We start from the raw sequence: 14,435 nt of genomic DNA on the forward strand, positions 1-14,435 counted from the left end.
AACAGTGATTTTTGTTCCAGGTGGGCCCTAAAGTACATCAGCTAGGATTACAAGCTTGGCCTGTAACATTTGGCAAAGTTTTGATATAATTAATTTTAAAGCTACCCTAGACTCATAAACGGCACTGCTTATGATTTGTGATCATCATCTCATAGAAAGCCTTTTCTATTTCCTTACTACTGCCTCCCAATGCTGAGAAAGAGATACAAAAAGTAGACATTAAGTTAAAAGACTACAGTGACAATGATGGAAGCAAATGAGAGTCAGAGCACTGGTATTGAGCTTCAGTCTGTTGCTATATATTATAAGGCTATGTAAAGCCCCCCCGCCCCCATCGTCTGATTGCCCCAGACATGAGAGAGTCTACACTTTGACCAAAGTGATGCTATGTGACCTTGGCCCCAAGTTATTTCTAATTGGTGAATAATGGTACCTACAGCCTAGAGCTGGGCAGAAATAAGACAGCCAGGTTTTTGGGTTCCCAGGCTTGGAGTTGGAGAAGACCAGGAGAGGAGAGAGAAGAAGACAGAGAGAGGAGAAAGATGCCATGTGTTAGCAGTCAAGAAAGCATAGGCATGAAGGGTGAGCAATCAGAGTAAAGAACAGACCAGATGAAACACAGTAAGCAATTACTCAGAGTTATTGATAGGCAAGTAGGTTCTAATAGCATATATCTAATATCTTCTCAACTCTGGTGCTGATTAAGGCTTATTGTAAATAATAAAAGCTATAAGTCTTTTATCCAGGAACTGAACTATAAAAGGTAGGGTAGAAGCACCAGATTGAGATTAAATATTCACTACAAAAACCGAAAGGAATTAAATCTGTCAGCAATACCATCTCCTCAGAAAGTCACACAGATGGAGCACAGAGCAACCTTGTTAATGCATTAGACTTGGATTTTCATACTTGTATATATCATGTATTCAAGACACCAAACCAAGATCGTGTTGTGGCTTAAAATGATTGCGAAGTCTGCTTTTGTTATTTGGTTTGTTGGTTTTTGTCTAGGTGTGAGTAAAAATCCAACTAGAGTTGATTAAATATTTGCCTGGGCAGAGAGGTGATTGATCTTAACAATTATGCTTGGAGATAAAAATATTATCTGTTTAGTTATGTCAGAGTCAAGGTGTTCAGCATACACACACATGACTAACAAGCATTCCCTCAAATTCTTTTCTAATGGTTACCTTTATGGTAACTTTTCTCTTTTATTATGGATATTAGCCACTCCCACATTGTGAGCTTGTAAGACTGATTGGTGAGACTATTATTTTAACTGAACATTTTCTATTGACTAACCTATAGTACAGTTATTAACTTTATAACCATACTCCCATAGGCATGATAATCCTGAGTAAAGTTTCAAATAGGAACCATATAATATAGAAACAATTAAGCAATTGGTTTCTCCTGTTTTAGTTTATGCTCAAAGTTGCTACCTTATAAAATTATGAAAAATTATACTACTGAGTCTGCTACTAAAATCATATTTCCTGGCTTCTCAAAAGGCTGAGGCAGAAGTTGACAAGATAAAGATCTCCTGTGCTACAAAGCAAGTTCAAGTACAGCTTAGTTATCACAATAAAACTCTGTCAAAAATATTTTAAAAGGGAGGGCAGGTGATAAACATACACACTCTTGGAAATATACACACAAATGGACACATATACACATGTAGCACATCTACACACTCGTTGGCATTTGCCAAGTGTTTTATTATTCTTTTGACCAAACCAGAAATTTAATATTCAGAAATAAATAAAAATTCTTCCTGTTTTCAATTTTTAATTTTAGTACAAGGTCTTATTATACAGCTTTTACTGAAATCAAACTTGTGATCCTCCTGCCTCAGCCTCCATAGGGCTGGGATTGCAGTTGGAGATAACATATTGGTTTATAGAGGCCTCCAGAGCTCTTTTAAGCTGGAACTGTCTGTAAGAGGTTGACAAGCACCACATGTTGGTGGCTCAGCATTCTCAGGATGAGAATAGAAGGGTTTGCCAAACCTGAGACCTCAGATCATCTAGATCTGCTTGCTTGCCTCCAGGAAGCCAGAAGTCCCACCTATTCTCCCTAGCTCATTGGCTGCTGGCATCTTTATTGATGGATCAACAACCAATTAGTGAGTAGTACATTAGCATTAGAAACACCCCCCCCCCCCCTTACAGTGTAAGTGAAAAGTTTGTTTTATTTTTGCTTTTTTTTCTTTTTTCTTCAGAGTTCAGTATCTTGGAATGTCCTTATAAGGTTCTGTTACCGGTTCAGTGACACGAGGCAAAACGGAGGTTTTTCACCATGCTTTGGAGGGAGAAAAGATAATGAGCTTTATGAGATCTCAGGCAGAGTGGCCATAGGCCATTTCCCCATGCCAGACTTTAAAAAGGCAACTAAAGCTGAGGGCAGGTTTTGGGTTGCTGAACAAGGAGAAGGTAAATGAACAAGTAAAATTGACGGCATATTTAGGATGCTGAGCTAAGAGTATTGAGAAGGGTGTGGTAGCCGTGGGAGATTAGAAGCACCCAGCAATTGTACAAAAAGGCAGGTTGAAAATTAAGTGTGTGTGTGTGTGTGTGTGTGTGTGTGTGTGTGTGTGTGTGTGTGTTTCATCTGTGGATCCAAGGAAACCTGGCTGGGGCTGGTATTGTGGTGTGCCTAGAGCTTAAAGTGGGGTAGCAAAAGCTATATGCAATATTACACCCCCTCTCAGTTGTTAAAATATTAGTATATAGTGATTTATTGTTCCTCTATTCAATAAATAAATCATGTTTAAAAAATGATAATTGTGTTTAAGCACTAGTCTGTTTTTATATATCTATTTCTGGATAGTGATTATTATTATTAGAGTAGGCAAGGGAAGATAGAATGTAACGCCCTGAACAGCAGTCTTACAAGCAAAATTGGCACCTTATTCCTACTACAACATACACTACTAAAATTCAATAACAACAATAATAGTAATAACTGTGTCTGTGTCTGTGTGTGTGTGTGTGTGTGTGTGTGTGTGTGTGTGTGTGTGTGCATGTGTTTAGGACAACCAAGGACAGCTTGAAAGAATCAAATATGCAAACTACAGTGATAAGAAAAGCAGAATTGCATACAATGGTATAAAAAATATTTCAGAAATATTATCAGCAGACAATTCCAATCTAGTGAAAGAAAATTAATTTAAAAATATAGAGGCATATAGAAATAAAGACCAGAAAGGAAAATGACCATACTATATCACAGCTAAAACATTAAGTATCCAAACTAAGAAAGTGTGTTGCAAGCTTCAAAGGAAAGCATCAAATCACTGCTGAAAGGCATTGGGTCCAAACAATAGATGATTCTTCCACAGAAACATTAAAAGCATGTGGGGCATGAAAACATGTAGCCCAAGTTCTCAAAGACCACAACTGCCAACCAGGCTACAACACTCAGAAACAATTTGATTTCCAATGTAACTTTACATTTTCCCACATCAATATTACCTTATAACAAGTTTTTTTTTTTTTAAGAAAATATACAACCTTGACTGAAACCCAAACCAAGCTGTTTGTATTTTATTAGAATATGATTGTTAAGTATTTTTCAGTTGTAAGTGTTGCAGCAGGGTTTCACAGCTGTAAACTATGAAGCAAGGACTGAAGAGATAATTCAGATAGTCCAGTAGCAATGGTTTCCCTTCTCTTTTGTTACGTGAAGAAGCACTAATCTCACTGATAAGATAATGTTATCAAAAGTAAGATTATCAAAGAGAACTGAAACTTTTCCAAAGGAAACCAAGATCCTCTCTGTTATATTTTCCTGACTCATAAAAGAATCTTTTGAAATCAGAATAGTCTAAACAAATTTGCTTGGCAAGAATGTCCAAATTCATTGTCCCAAATTCTGGGATTCTACTTCAGAGATAAGTAGCAAGACAGTTTTTGCCAGAGTCACTTACAGCAAAATGTTTAATTAGAACCTCCATGGATACAAAATCTTGGTGACATATTTTATTTTTTTAATCAGTAAGCTATTTTTAAAATGTCAGAAACTGGCACATATTTCATTTTAAAATTTCATTTGCATCTCTCAGAGTGTGAGTGTTCTATCACTAATAATTTCATTTGAAATATAGCTGAGTTGACTGAATCGTCTTCCCATGAACCCGATGTTTCATTTCACAGAACCATGTGAGAGCTTTGAGCCCTCTTTTGAGTCTTATGTTCTCTGGCTCCTTGTATACCTGACCACAGGATGGGTCTCCCTAAAATATGACTTTATTCACATTTTATCTTCTATGGGAAATACTTCTGATTTATATTATTGAGAATTAGGTTTTTCATCATACTGATTTCTAAGTTACAAAAATCTTTTGTCACTATTATCTGAAAATTAAACTTCCAAAATGGCGATCCATTGAGGGTATAAATTCTATTTCTGTATTTTTCCATGGACTTCTCAGCAGAATAAACATGTCTTCTCTGCTTTTAGTATCTCCCCATTATGATGTAGCTCACAAATGATATAGTAGCTAAAGAGTCTCAGGTGATGTTCATGTAAAGGTGTCTGCCACTTCCTATAGACGAAGATTGATCCTATTGCCTAGAAAGTTCTCATGTTTCTTGGAGGTAATTTGTATTTTATTAATCAAATATTGCAGTGTTTTAAATTTCCATATGCTTATCGTATAGTCCATAAAGGTAGCCAATTTTTAAATTTTATTTTAACTTTTAACTCATAGGATAGGCTAGCAACATGTCTTTCATAATATCCAGCAAATGGCTCTTGATTCAGAGATTTCTAAGCTATTACAGAAGCAAATAGTCTTTACATATGAGGAAAATGAGATCCATAATTATGTTAGGATGTTGTTCCATCATCTGTTGGTTTATTTTGATGGTATTTTTCTACTTTTGCTAATGTTACTTTTCTATTGTATTGACTGTTCCTAAGATAATTTTATACTGGTTTAATCAAAACACATGCATGTGAGGCTTACAACATATTACATTTACTACAACATTTTTCTTGAGAATTGAAGCAAGTTGAAGAGTTTAAGTTTCTTTAAAGGTATTTACTCCTTCAAGAGAAAGCCTATGCAATTCCATTTTAGTTGATAGAAAAAGAAACAGTGTGCTAGAATTTGATAGCAAAAGGTACACTGACACTTTTATTGAGATAAACACTTTTCTAATGAGGAGCAAATACTACAGAATTCTTTGATATCCTTATATTCTATCAAGTCAATAAAGGCATCCTTGTAGTTCCACATTTTACCAAAAGGTGAATAATATCACTATTTACTTCCTGAAGTGCTACAAATGCAGTGGACAGTTCAAGTTCCGTCTTTTAACAAAGTATTAGCATTCAGGAATGAAAAACCTGTGGAAATTAATGTCACTGAGCTGATAAAATTATAAAATATTTTTAAATAAAGAAGGAGAATAGGGAATCTGCTTGACATAATGAAACACAATGGATATAGCCTTTTTAAGACCTTCATCTCTGAGCACTCTGATGCTAATGGCACACAGTGTCACTTACCATCTTTCAGGATGGTTTCTCTCTCTGTGCCATCTATCTTCTGCCGGCCAATTAAGAAACTGGTCGTGTCAGCAAAGTAGATATAATTAGCTTCCGCGTGAAAATCTAAAGCACGAGGGTTTACCAGATTTTCTATGGGAATCATGCATTCATCAGCTATTTTGGTATTCAAGTCCATTCCTCTAACAATTCCTGGGCGTCCTTTCCCATAAAAGAGGAACAATTCATTCTTTGGCCCTGCAGAAGAAAGATTACAAACATAAACAACCCATGTGGACTAATCTTCTTTACACTGCAGAATGTCACTGTTTAATTAACTGGCACAATTAGGCTTTCTTAAAATTCAATACTAGAAATTAAACTCCAAAATATGCCAAACGGATCTTGATGCAAGAAGGCCAGCTAATTGCATTACTTTAATTAAAACAGGAATTACTTCACTGAATGGGTTATATTTAGTTAATTATTCTTCTGCCTGTATAGCAAAAACATGACAGATCATTGAATAACTTGTAACTTGTGAAATGGAAATTTATTAAAATATCCGGTACATTTAATTGTATAATTCATTACAATTGAGGTAATGCTCTCTGAAGATACTATCTATTGCACTCATTACGTTTGACACTGCTGCAAACTTCAGGCCAATTAAAATGCTGCAGTCTGGAGTTGCCATATACAGACTGTGACTAACAAAAGATTCACGGGGTATCAGGGACATGATCGCTACTGTGTTCTGCTGTCCAAACAGGTGACTAATTCTTATGAGAAATGAATTAGTGCCAGCTGATAGCATCAGTTTACTTCACAGCTTAATTGTAATGTCAGAGGCTGACACTGTCTGCCAGTAAATCTGATGTATAACACAGACAGCATTAAAAGCAAACAATCAAAAAAAAAATCTCTAAGCAAACAAAAGCAGCCTCCATAGTTAGTATGATACAAAATCAGGACGGCCTTTCTTTTTCTTTTTCACTCCTTTTGTGTTTTCTTTTCGTTTCATTTCATGTGGTTTCTTTCCTTTCCTTTCCTTTCCTTTCCTTTCCTTTCCTTTCCTTTCCTTTCCTTTCCTTTCCTTTCCTTTCCTTTCCTTTCCTTTCCTTTTCTCTTTCCTTCCTTCCTTTCATCCTTCCTTCCTTCCTTTTTTCTTTCTTTCTTTTTCAAAAAGCATGGGTAATTTAAGACTGCATGACCTGAAAAGAAGCATTTCAGCCCCTCCTCTTTCTCCTTTTCTTGTATTGGTAACATCTCTCCAAGGCTGCAGCCCTGGAGTTCACTATTTGACCTGCAATGCTGTAAACTGCTGTAGGTGTTCACTGCTATTAGGGATCAGGGGGAACATTACAAATCTTCCTAACTTTTTTGAACTATCTGGGCTGAGCAAATTTCACCAGTGTTCAAGTCCAACAGGCAATGCTTCAATACCAAGGATCTACTGATCCATAGCACCGGCTGGATACACTCAACTTCCACTTTCTATACTATGTTAAGCCTTACATTATCTCCATTACACTGTAAAACCATTAAAAAGAAAATCTTCTCTCAGTGTTATGATAAAAAAGTCATTTTACAATGTAATGGGAATAATGTGAATCTTACCAAAGTGAATCAACACAGAAAATAAACTTTATATATTGAATTTATGGTTTTATCTTAACACTGAGATAAGATTTTCTATCTCTCTGCTATTGCACACATTTCATTAGATGTAATTATGGCAATTATAAGATAAAATATGTTTACAAACATATGTCTGCTCTCACGCCTATTCATGCCTATATTATTTCAAAAGTATATTATTTATAAATTATATTTTATCTGATTTAAAAGTAGTATCACTTTATTTGGGAATATTTCTTGAAATTGTAAAAGGATTTTAGAGAAATATTATGTGCATATGTTTGCTTATTTTTCAACATTTAGCAATATTAAATTTAGTAATGTTTGGTTATGTCATTAAAATATCTTCAAAACATTTGTTTTAAAGGTAGTATAATACTCTATTGTAGTGAAAATAATGTGAGATATCTATCATGGCATATTTTAATTTATATTTTTAATGAATTTTCAGCTATCAGGAGGTAAACCTGGACTATTACTGTTAGTGGATGCCTGTTTGTGATCTTTAAAAATTGTAAGAATTGGATTTATTTTTTGTTCAATCTTATTTTGATATTTCTTTATGTTTATCTTATTTTTTGTGCATGTGTGTGTATGTATGTCTCTCTCTCTGTGTATTATATGTGTAATAACAACTGAATTGTAAATTTCACATCAGACAATGACATGGCCTCAGTTATGGTATAAATTTCTTGAGTCCATTCTAATTTAAAGAATAGGAAAAAGGTATGTTTGTAATTTCTATGGATAAACATCTAATAGTATACTATCCCCCAGGCCATGTCCCCGTAGAAATAACAATGGAAAAAGACAGGGCGCTTCCATGTGAATTGGGATGATGTCCTACAGGAGGTCATTCTGGAACTTGTAACACCCTGACCTCAGCTAAAATGCTGTGTTTTCACATTTAACATGTCCCTCTGTGCACTGCTGTTGCTCTGGCTTTTGACAACACCAGGTGCTTGGTTCTGCTAAAGGAAATTTATAAATTTGAAATAAGAAGAATCAATTGATGTTGAATCTATTTTTATTTAGTAAAAATAGTATATACTTAAGCACCAAAAAGGACAGAGTCAATTAAAATTCACTCAAATATAACTATGACCTCAGGATTTTCTCCAAACGTGTTTTTGTATTTTGTATGTACACATTCATTTGACTGCACATTGCCATGATATGCTATCCTTTCTCAAGGTCCATTTAGTTATGCTACACAAACATGCAGACACATTCAGCTTCTCCAGTCTGGAGGTCTCAGATCCAGGACCTCAATTATTCAGACAGGCTCAGGAAGCTGAAACCTTGTTTCTTTATGTTCCTAGCATTTAATACAAAATTAGAAACACAAATGAAAAGTATATGTCATTTATTTATTTTCTTATTTTAAAAATCTTGTATGCTTTGTTTGAAAGTAATTATTAAAGGACTGTGCCAAATCCCAAAAGTTAAATAAATGCATTTCTAATAGCATATAACCTTTAGAGATTTTTTTGATAAATTGTTGAAAGGATTGCTACTTGATTAACATTGCTAATGAAGCATGAAATAATGAAGGAAATTCAGTCCCGTTGCTGCTGCTTAAAAGTGTGCATTGGTGCATCCAGTGGTACTACATTGCTGTGTGTGAATGTGTCAACCAAGCAACACACCTTTTTAGGGGTGCATTTTTCTTCACTTAAGAAGATTTTTCTAACCAATCCTGTATATACCTTAACTTCATGAACCTCACTCAGGATATTACAAAACTAAAGAACCATTTTCCTTAAAATCTTCCTTGAAGGGCTGGTGAGATGGCTCAGTGGATAAGAGCACCCGACTGCTCTTCTGAAGGTCCAGAGTTCAAATCCCAGCGACCACATGGTGGCTCACAACCATCCGTAACGAGATCTGACTCCCTCTTCTGGAGTGTCTGAAGACAGCTACAGTGTACTTACATATAAATAAATAAATCTAAAAAAAAAAAATTAAAAAAAAAAAAAAATCTTCCTTGAAGGCTCTTGTAAGGTCAGCAAGTTTGGTAGCTCTTTAGCCTGATGAGCTCCTAATTCTCATTGTTTAAAAGATAGGTAAATCCTGACTCCGAGATGGGAAAATGTCTAGAAAGCAACCGTAGGCAGTCCCTTGTTCTGATTGATGTTGATGCTGCTAATTAATTAAAAAAAATAACTATCTGAAATGTTGCCTACTGGCAAAATGTTTGCTTTAACAACATACTTTTGCATGACCTGCCATCGCTCCCCATATTGAAGCCAGTCCTGCAGCGACAGGTCCGTGTCTTATAACTGCTGCTGAGCAGACAGATGTGTGAACATCCCCCTGGCATTCCATATGCATCCACTTCGCAGGCATGGCTTCTCACTAAAACAGAGAGAAAACAAGACAAGGTAATTATGTACAAACTTCCCTGCGTAAGGGCATGGAATCTTAGCAGAATGTTATATACCCCACTATTGAATACTGTAATAACATGGAAAATATCAGACCCAATAGAAGACCAAGGGGGATTGACAAAATCTTCCTTAGATATATTTTAAATCTAAGAAACATTAATTTAATGTGTTCATATAAATGTAAATAAAATTGAATTGTTTTGCCTCTTTGGAAGCAAGCTTTGGGTACTTGGATAAATGATATTAAAAATGAAAGCAAAAATTTAAAAAAATCATAAAAGGTTACAGAAAAATAATCCAGTGTAGGGATGTGAGCAAAGATTTTTCTCTGCCACCAGTAGCTAATGAGCTCTGCACTGGGAGAGACAGGGTTAGGCTAAATATCTGAACTGATAATATGTGCTAAGCTACAACATACGTTTTTAATATCTGAGTCCATTGTTATTGTGAGAACCCTGCTAATAGGCAAAGTGTGTGTGCTGCTGTAGCGGTTGAAAGAGGCTGAATTTAAAGAAGAACTTTATGGCATGGAGTGATGCTTTATGAATGCTGAGAACTGCCGGGCGTGGTGGCGCACACCTTTAGTCCCAGCACTCGGGAGGCAGAGGCAGGTGGATTTCTGAGTTCGAGGCCAGGCTGATCTACAAAGTGAGTTCCAGGACAGAGAAACCCTGTCTCGAAAAACCAATTTAAAAAAAAAATGCTGAGGACTAGAGAGAAGCAAAATTGAAATGGGACCATTTAATAAGAAAGAACATGCTCAAAAGAAGTTAAGTTGAAACTGGGTCAGTGAAAGTCTATATAGTCTTTTAATCACCTCTTAATTGAAAGTGAGAAAATTATGACAAATTTATTTTAGAGCCACACTCCTTTACTTATGCTTTCTTCCGTCTCTATCAGTCATTTTTCTAGGGAAAAAAAATGAGTGGATTGCTCATTTGGTGAGTGCTGCTGCTGTTGTTGCTGCTGCTGCTGCTGCTGCTGCTGAGTAATGTCTTCCGGCTTCTGAAGGAGCTTGAGTAGATAAAGCATCCTGTCTTCATCACCAGCATGTCCCCGTTCCTTCATCACCAGCATGTCCCGGTTCCTTCATCACCAGCATGTCCCCCCCCGTTCCTTCATCACCAGCATGTCCCCGTTCCTTCATCACCAGCATGTCCCGGTTCCTTCATCACCAGCATGTCCCCCCCGTTCCTTCATCACCAGCATCTCCCCGTTCCTTCATCACCAGCATGTCCCCGTTCCTTCATCACCAGCATGTCCCCGTTCCTTCTCATTACCACTTTTCTTTCTTTATTGCCTAAGTGTGTGTGTGTGTGTGTGTGTGTGTGTGTGTGTGTGTGTGTGTGTGTGTGTGTCAGTACTTATGCATCCTGGAAAAAGAAACACCTTCTCATTGCATGGGTTCACCTAAGGTGCACAGTTCTCTGTGGTCATAGCTCATTTTCTCCTTCCCCTTTCCTTCCATCTCCTTCAAGCCCGTTCCAATCACATCTTTACATCACCATCCAAATGTCCCTGTCAGAGACCAATTAGCTTCACACATCAAGTCCAAAGGCCAGTGGGATTTCGTGAACTCTTTTTTGTCATCATTTGACTACTCTGTTCTTCCTCATTTACTGGTGGTGTGTTCCAATATTTGAAAGTCTACTCCACATAAATGTACTTCCTTGGTATCCCCAGCTTTAGCTATGGTGAGAAAAATTGCCTATGTGTCAATCATACTAAAACTGCTAGTTCCATCCTGGACTCTCCCATTGAACTTGAATACATAGTCTTGTATATCCATAAATCTACATTTGGATTGACAATGGACTTTGGGAATAAACTAAAAGAATGAATTATGTCTTTACCTCTAATTTGTTTTCTGTTTCATTTTTTCCAAACTATGATATTTCAATTTCTTTTAACAAAACAGTTACCATTATTCTTGACTCCTTACTTTTTAAATCCCACCCAGGAAATCTTATTGGCTACATGTTCATAAAGATTCTAAATTTGACTTCTACTTCTTTGTCAGGTCCAGCATGGCCTTTGGGGAGACAGACTGACATGGTTTTTTACCCCTGGGACAGGACAAGTAGGGGTGGGCCTTCATGAGTATCCATGGCTGCTGTGACCATAAGGCTTGTTTGTATAACAAACATATTTTAAATTCCTCCTTCAAGGAAAATCCTCCATATTAATGATAATGACTCCAAGATAAACAGAGATAACAAGAGTCTGGGAGGTGAAGGTCTGGCTAATGTCTCAACAAAATGGTAAACAGGGCCTTCAGGTGAGCCATTAAGGCTGTAGGAAAGAACTCAAAAAGATAAATTTGAAATTATATAATTTTTTAACTATGGAAAAATAAGGATGCCATATCAATTATATGTAGGGCTTCACAAATCTAAAGGAACTGGCTTCTCAGGAAGATAAAAGACAAGCAGATTCCTGAGTTCAGCAGCAGCTTGAGACACAGGGTGCCCAGGCCTAGGTGTGGTAGAAATGGTAAATTTCAGGATGGTTCCTACCCAGCTAACTATCTTATTGTCTGTATTTAACAGCAGAAGGCAGATCTCCAAATTCTTTTGCAAGGTTAAAAGAAAATGTGTGCTTGCTGTCTCCTAGGAATTAAGGGCCTAGGGTCCTATCAAGGGATGTTGATTCCTAGGATAATCAAAAGGAACCTGGAATGAATGACTGCGGGGGGGGGGGGGGGGGGAGGGGGGGTGCGGGGGGCGGGGGAAGAAAACAGAACAAAGAGAAAGCAAGCTGGAAAGCTGTCTCAAGCAGAACATAGGCTGCCAGCTTGAACCCACTATTTGACTTTGAGTCCTTTGTTTTTACTGCTCCCAAACACTACTTCTCTCAGGAACCTCTGTCCAAGCTGACACTGGTCCTTGGCATTTTTCTTTAGTTTTGCTACTACTATCCTGGAACAGTCCACCATCTTCTCTAACCAGCTGCCATTCCCTACCACAGCCTATTGTCAGTTCCATTTATCTGTGGATTGTTCGTAAATGCTGTACAACCCATGACACTCTGCTGAATGAACTTATGATTTCTACTTTGTAAAAAAAAAAATAATAATAATAAGGAATCCGGGCAGTGGTGGCGCACACCTTTAATCCCAGTGCTTGGGAAGCAGAGGCAGGCCAATTTTTGAGTTCGAGGCCAGCCTGGTCTACAAAGTGAGTTCCAGGACAGCCAGGGCTATAATGAGAAATCCTATCTCAGGGAAAAGGGGGGGGGGGGGGATTTATAATAACCTACAGGGTCCTACTTGCCATATTTTCTATGATTTCTCTGTGTTTCCTTTCTTCTTTCCTTAGTCATTTTGCTTCAACTGTACAAGGTTTCTGGATGTTCCATAGCAGTCTAGAAATGCTCTTCACTCATGCCTTTGAGGCTCCACATCTCTCTGAAACCTTCTCAGTCCACAGATAATCGTGCTTCTCCTACTCAATTTCTCAATGGTTTTATTTAGAGAACGTTTTTTGCATGTTCAAGAAAAACATTGCAAACTCTCTATCTGAGAGGCTTCAGCTCTTTTTCATCTACTTCTTTCTTCTAAAGTAGTTATTATCTATTGAAATAAATAATTTACATACTCTTTTTGTGTTAGAACTTACATTTCATAAAAGCAGAAAAAAAAAAAAAACTTTATGTTTTGTTTACCAGTATAGTCCCAGTATGTAGAATAAATCCTGGTGCATAGTAATTGCTCATGTATAATTAGCAAATTCAAAAAGCCTAATATCAAAATTGAATAAATTTATCTGAAAAGTTCAAAATTGAATTTGATATAGACCTTCAGTGTCTTGGATGAATAGGCATTGATATTTAAAAAATTCTAGGTCAGTTTTAATTTCAAACATAATTATAGAAAAATGACAGAAATTTGAGGCATTGAAATTTCGCTTTAATAATGTTATATAACTAGAATTACATTGGGCCGCTAAATAGCATTATTAACCTACTATAAAATATAATTATTTTGTGCTCTTAAGAAACAAAACTACTGCAGTTAGTTTTATTTTCCAAAGGAACATGTTTGCAAAAATATAAAGCAATTGGGATATTAAATCAATAGACCTCAAATTATGACTGGTGACTATCAGGCAAGCGTCACAGCAAATAGCCCGGTTTAAAATTTGACCCCAGAAAATGATAATAAAATTCAAAAGTAAACTGTAGTGTTTGAGCTCTCTGTGCACATACATCATGATGGAAAGGTGCTTCCTGAGACTAAATCTAGCCATCATTTCAATCCCATGGTTGTAGAAATGATTTGATAGGAGCCGAGCAGTTTATCATTTAGACTTGAGAAGTGAGCTCTATTCTATTCTATCAAGCAGACATGCACATTTCTGCTGTCAAACAGAGAATTTATGATACCCTCCTTAACACCACACAGAAGCACAAGGACTATGTTCCCATTTAAGCTGCTGTTATGAAGGCTTTTAAAGAGCCCCTGTGGCTTACCTGTTGGCTGTGTTCTCTTCTGATAGGTTCGGATTCCTCGAGCACTCTCCATTTTAATTATTGAGTGAATATCAGTGCCATTAAATCTGTTTATTCGTATGATATTGAAGTTATCAGAACTGGTTGCATATAAATAATCTTCAAATACAGTTATGCCATAGAGATGTTTAACCTGCAAAGAGCATAAGATATAGTTTTGACTTTTAATTATCCTAATATGAAATGTTTCTAATATGAAAGAAAAACTACTATTGCAAGTAGTCTGACAGTCTGAAGACTGCCAGAGTCAGAATGATATTATCATTTATATTCTCAAAGAAACATTTTAATAATTTCTGTTCTTTTAACTGAGGAATAAGATACTATACAGTAGTAGATAAAATAGTTTTATATGCATGGGAATGATTATATTCATGTTTCATAAGGAATATATATTTTATA

The 14,435-nt window shown here is 36.4% G+C and overlaps 1 protein-coding gene across 10 annotated transcripts in view; it reads right to left on the minus strand.

The window, feature by feature from the left end:
- Window positions 1-14,435, minus strand: part of Lrp1b (low density lipoprotein-related protein 1B) — a 2,058,309-nt gene that overhangs the window by 897,361 nt on the left and 1,146,513 nt on the right. For all 10 annotated transcript variants that reach the window (XR_374143.4, XR_374144.4, XM_006498463.4 and 7 more), the window contains exons 9-11: window positions 13,995-14,166; window positions 9,349-9,492; window positions 5,515-5,751 (exon numbers count right to left, since the gene is read on the minus strand). Coding sequence is in view for 8 of the 10 variants with exons in the window: in XM_006498463.4 (XP_006498526.1) it covers window positions 5,515-5,751; window positions 9,349-9,492; window positions 13,995-14,166 (553 nt within the window). In the remaining 2 variants the exon portion in view is untranslated. The remainder of the gene's footprint in view (window positions 1-5,514; window positions 5,752-9,348; window positions 9,493-13,994; window positions 14,167-14,435) is intronic.

Source organism: Mus musculus, chromosome 2, assembly GCF_000001635.26.
Source record: "Mus musculus strain C57BL/6J chromosome 2, GRCm38.p6 C57BL/6J".
Lineage (NCBI taxonomy): Eukaryota > Metazoa > Chordata > Mammalia > Rodentia > Muridae > Mus > Mus musculus.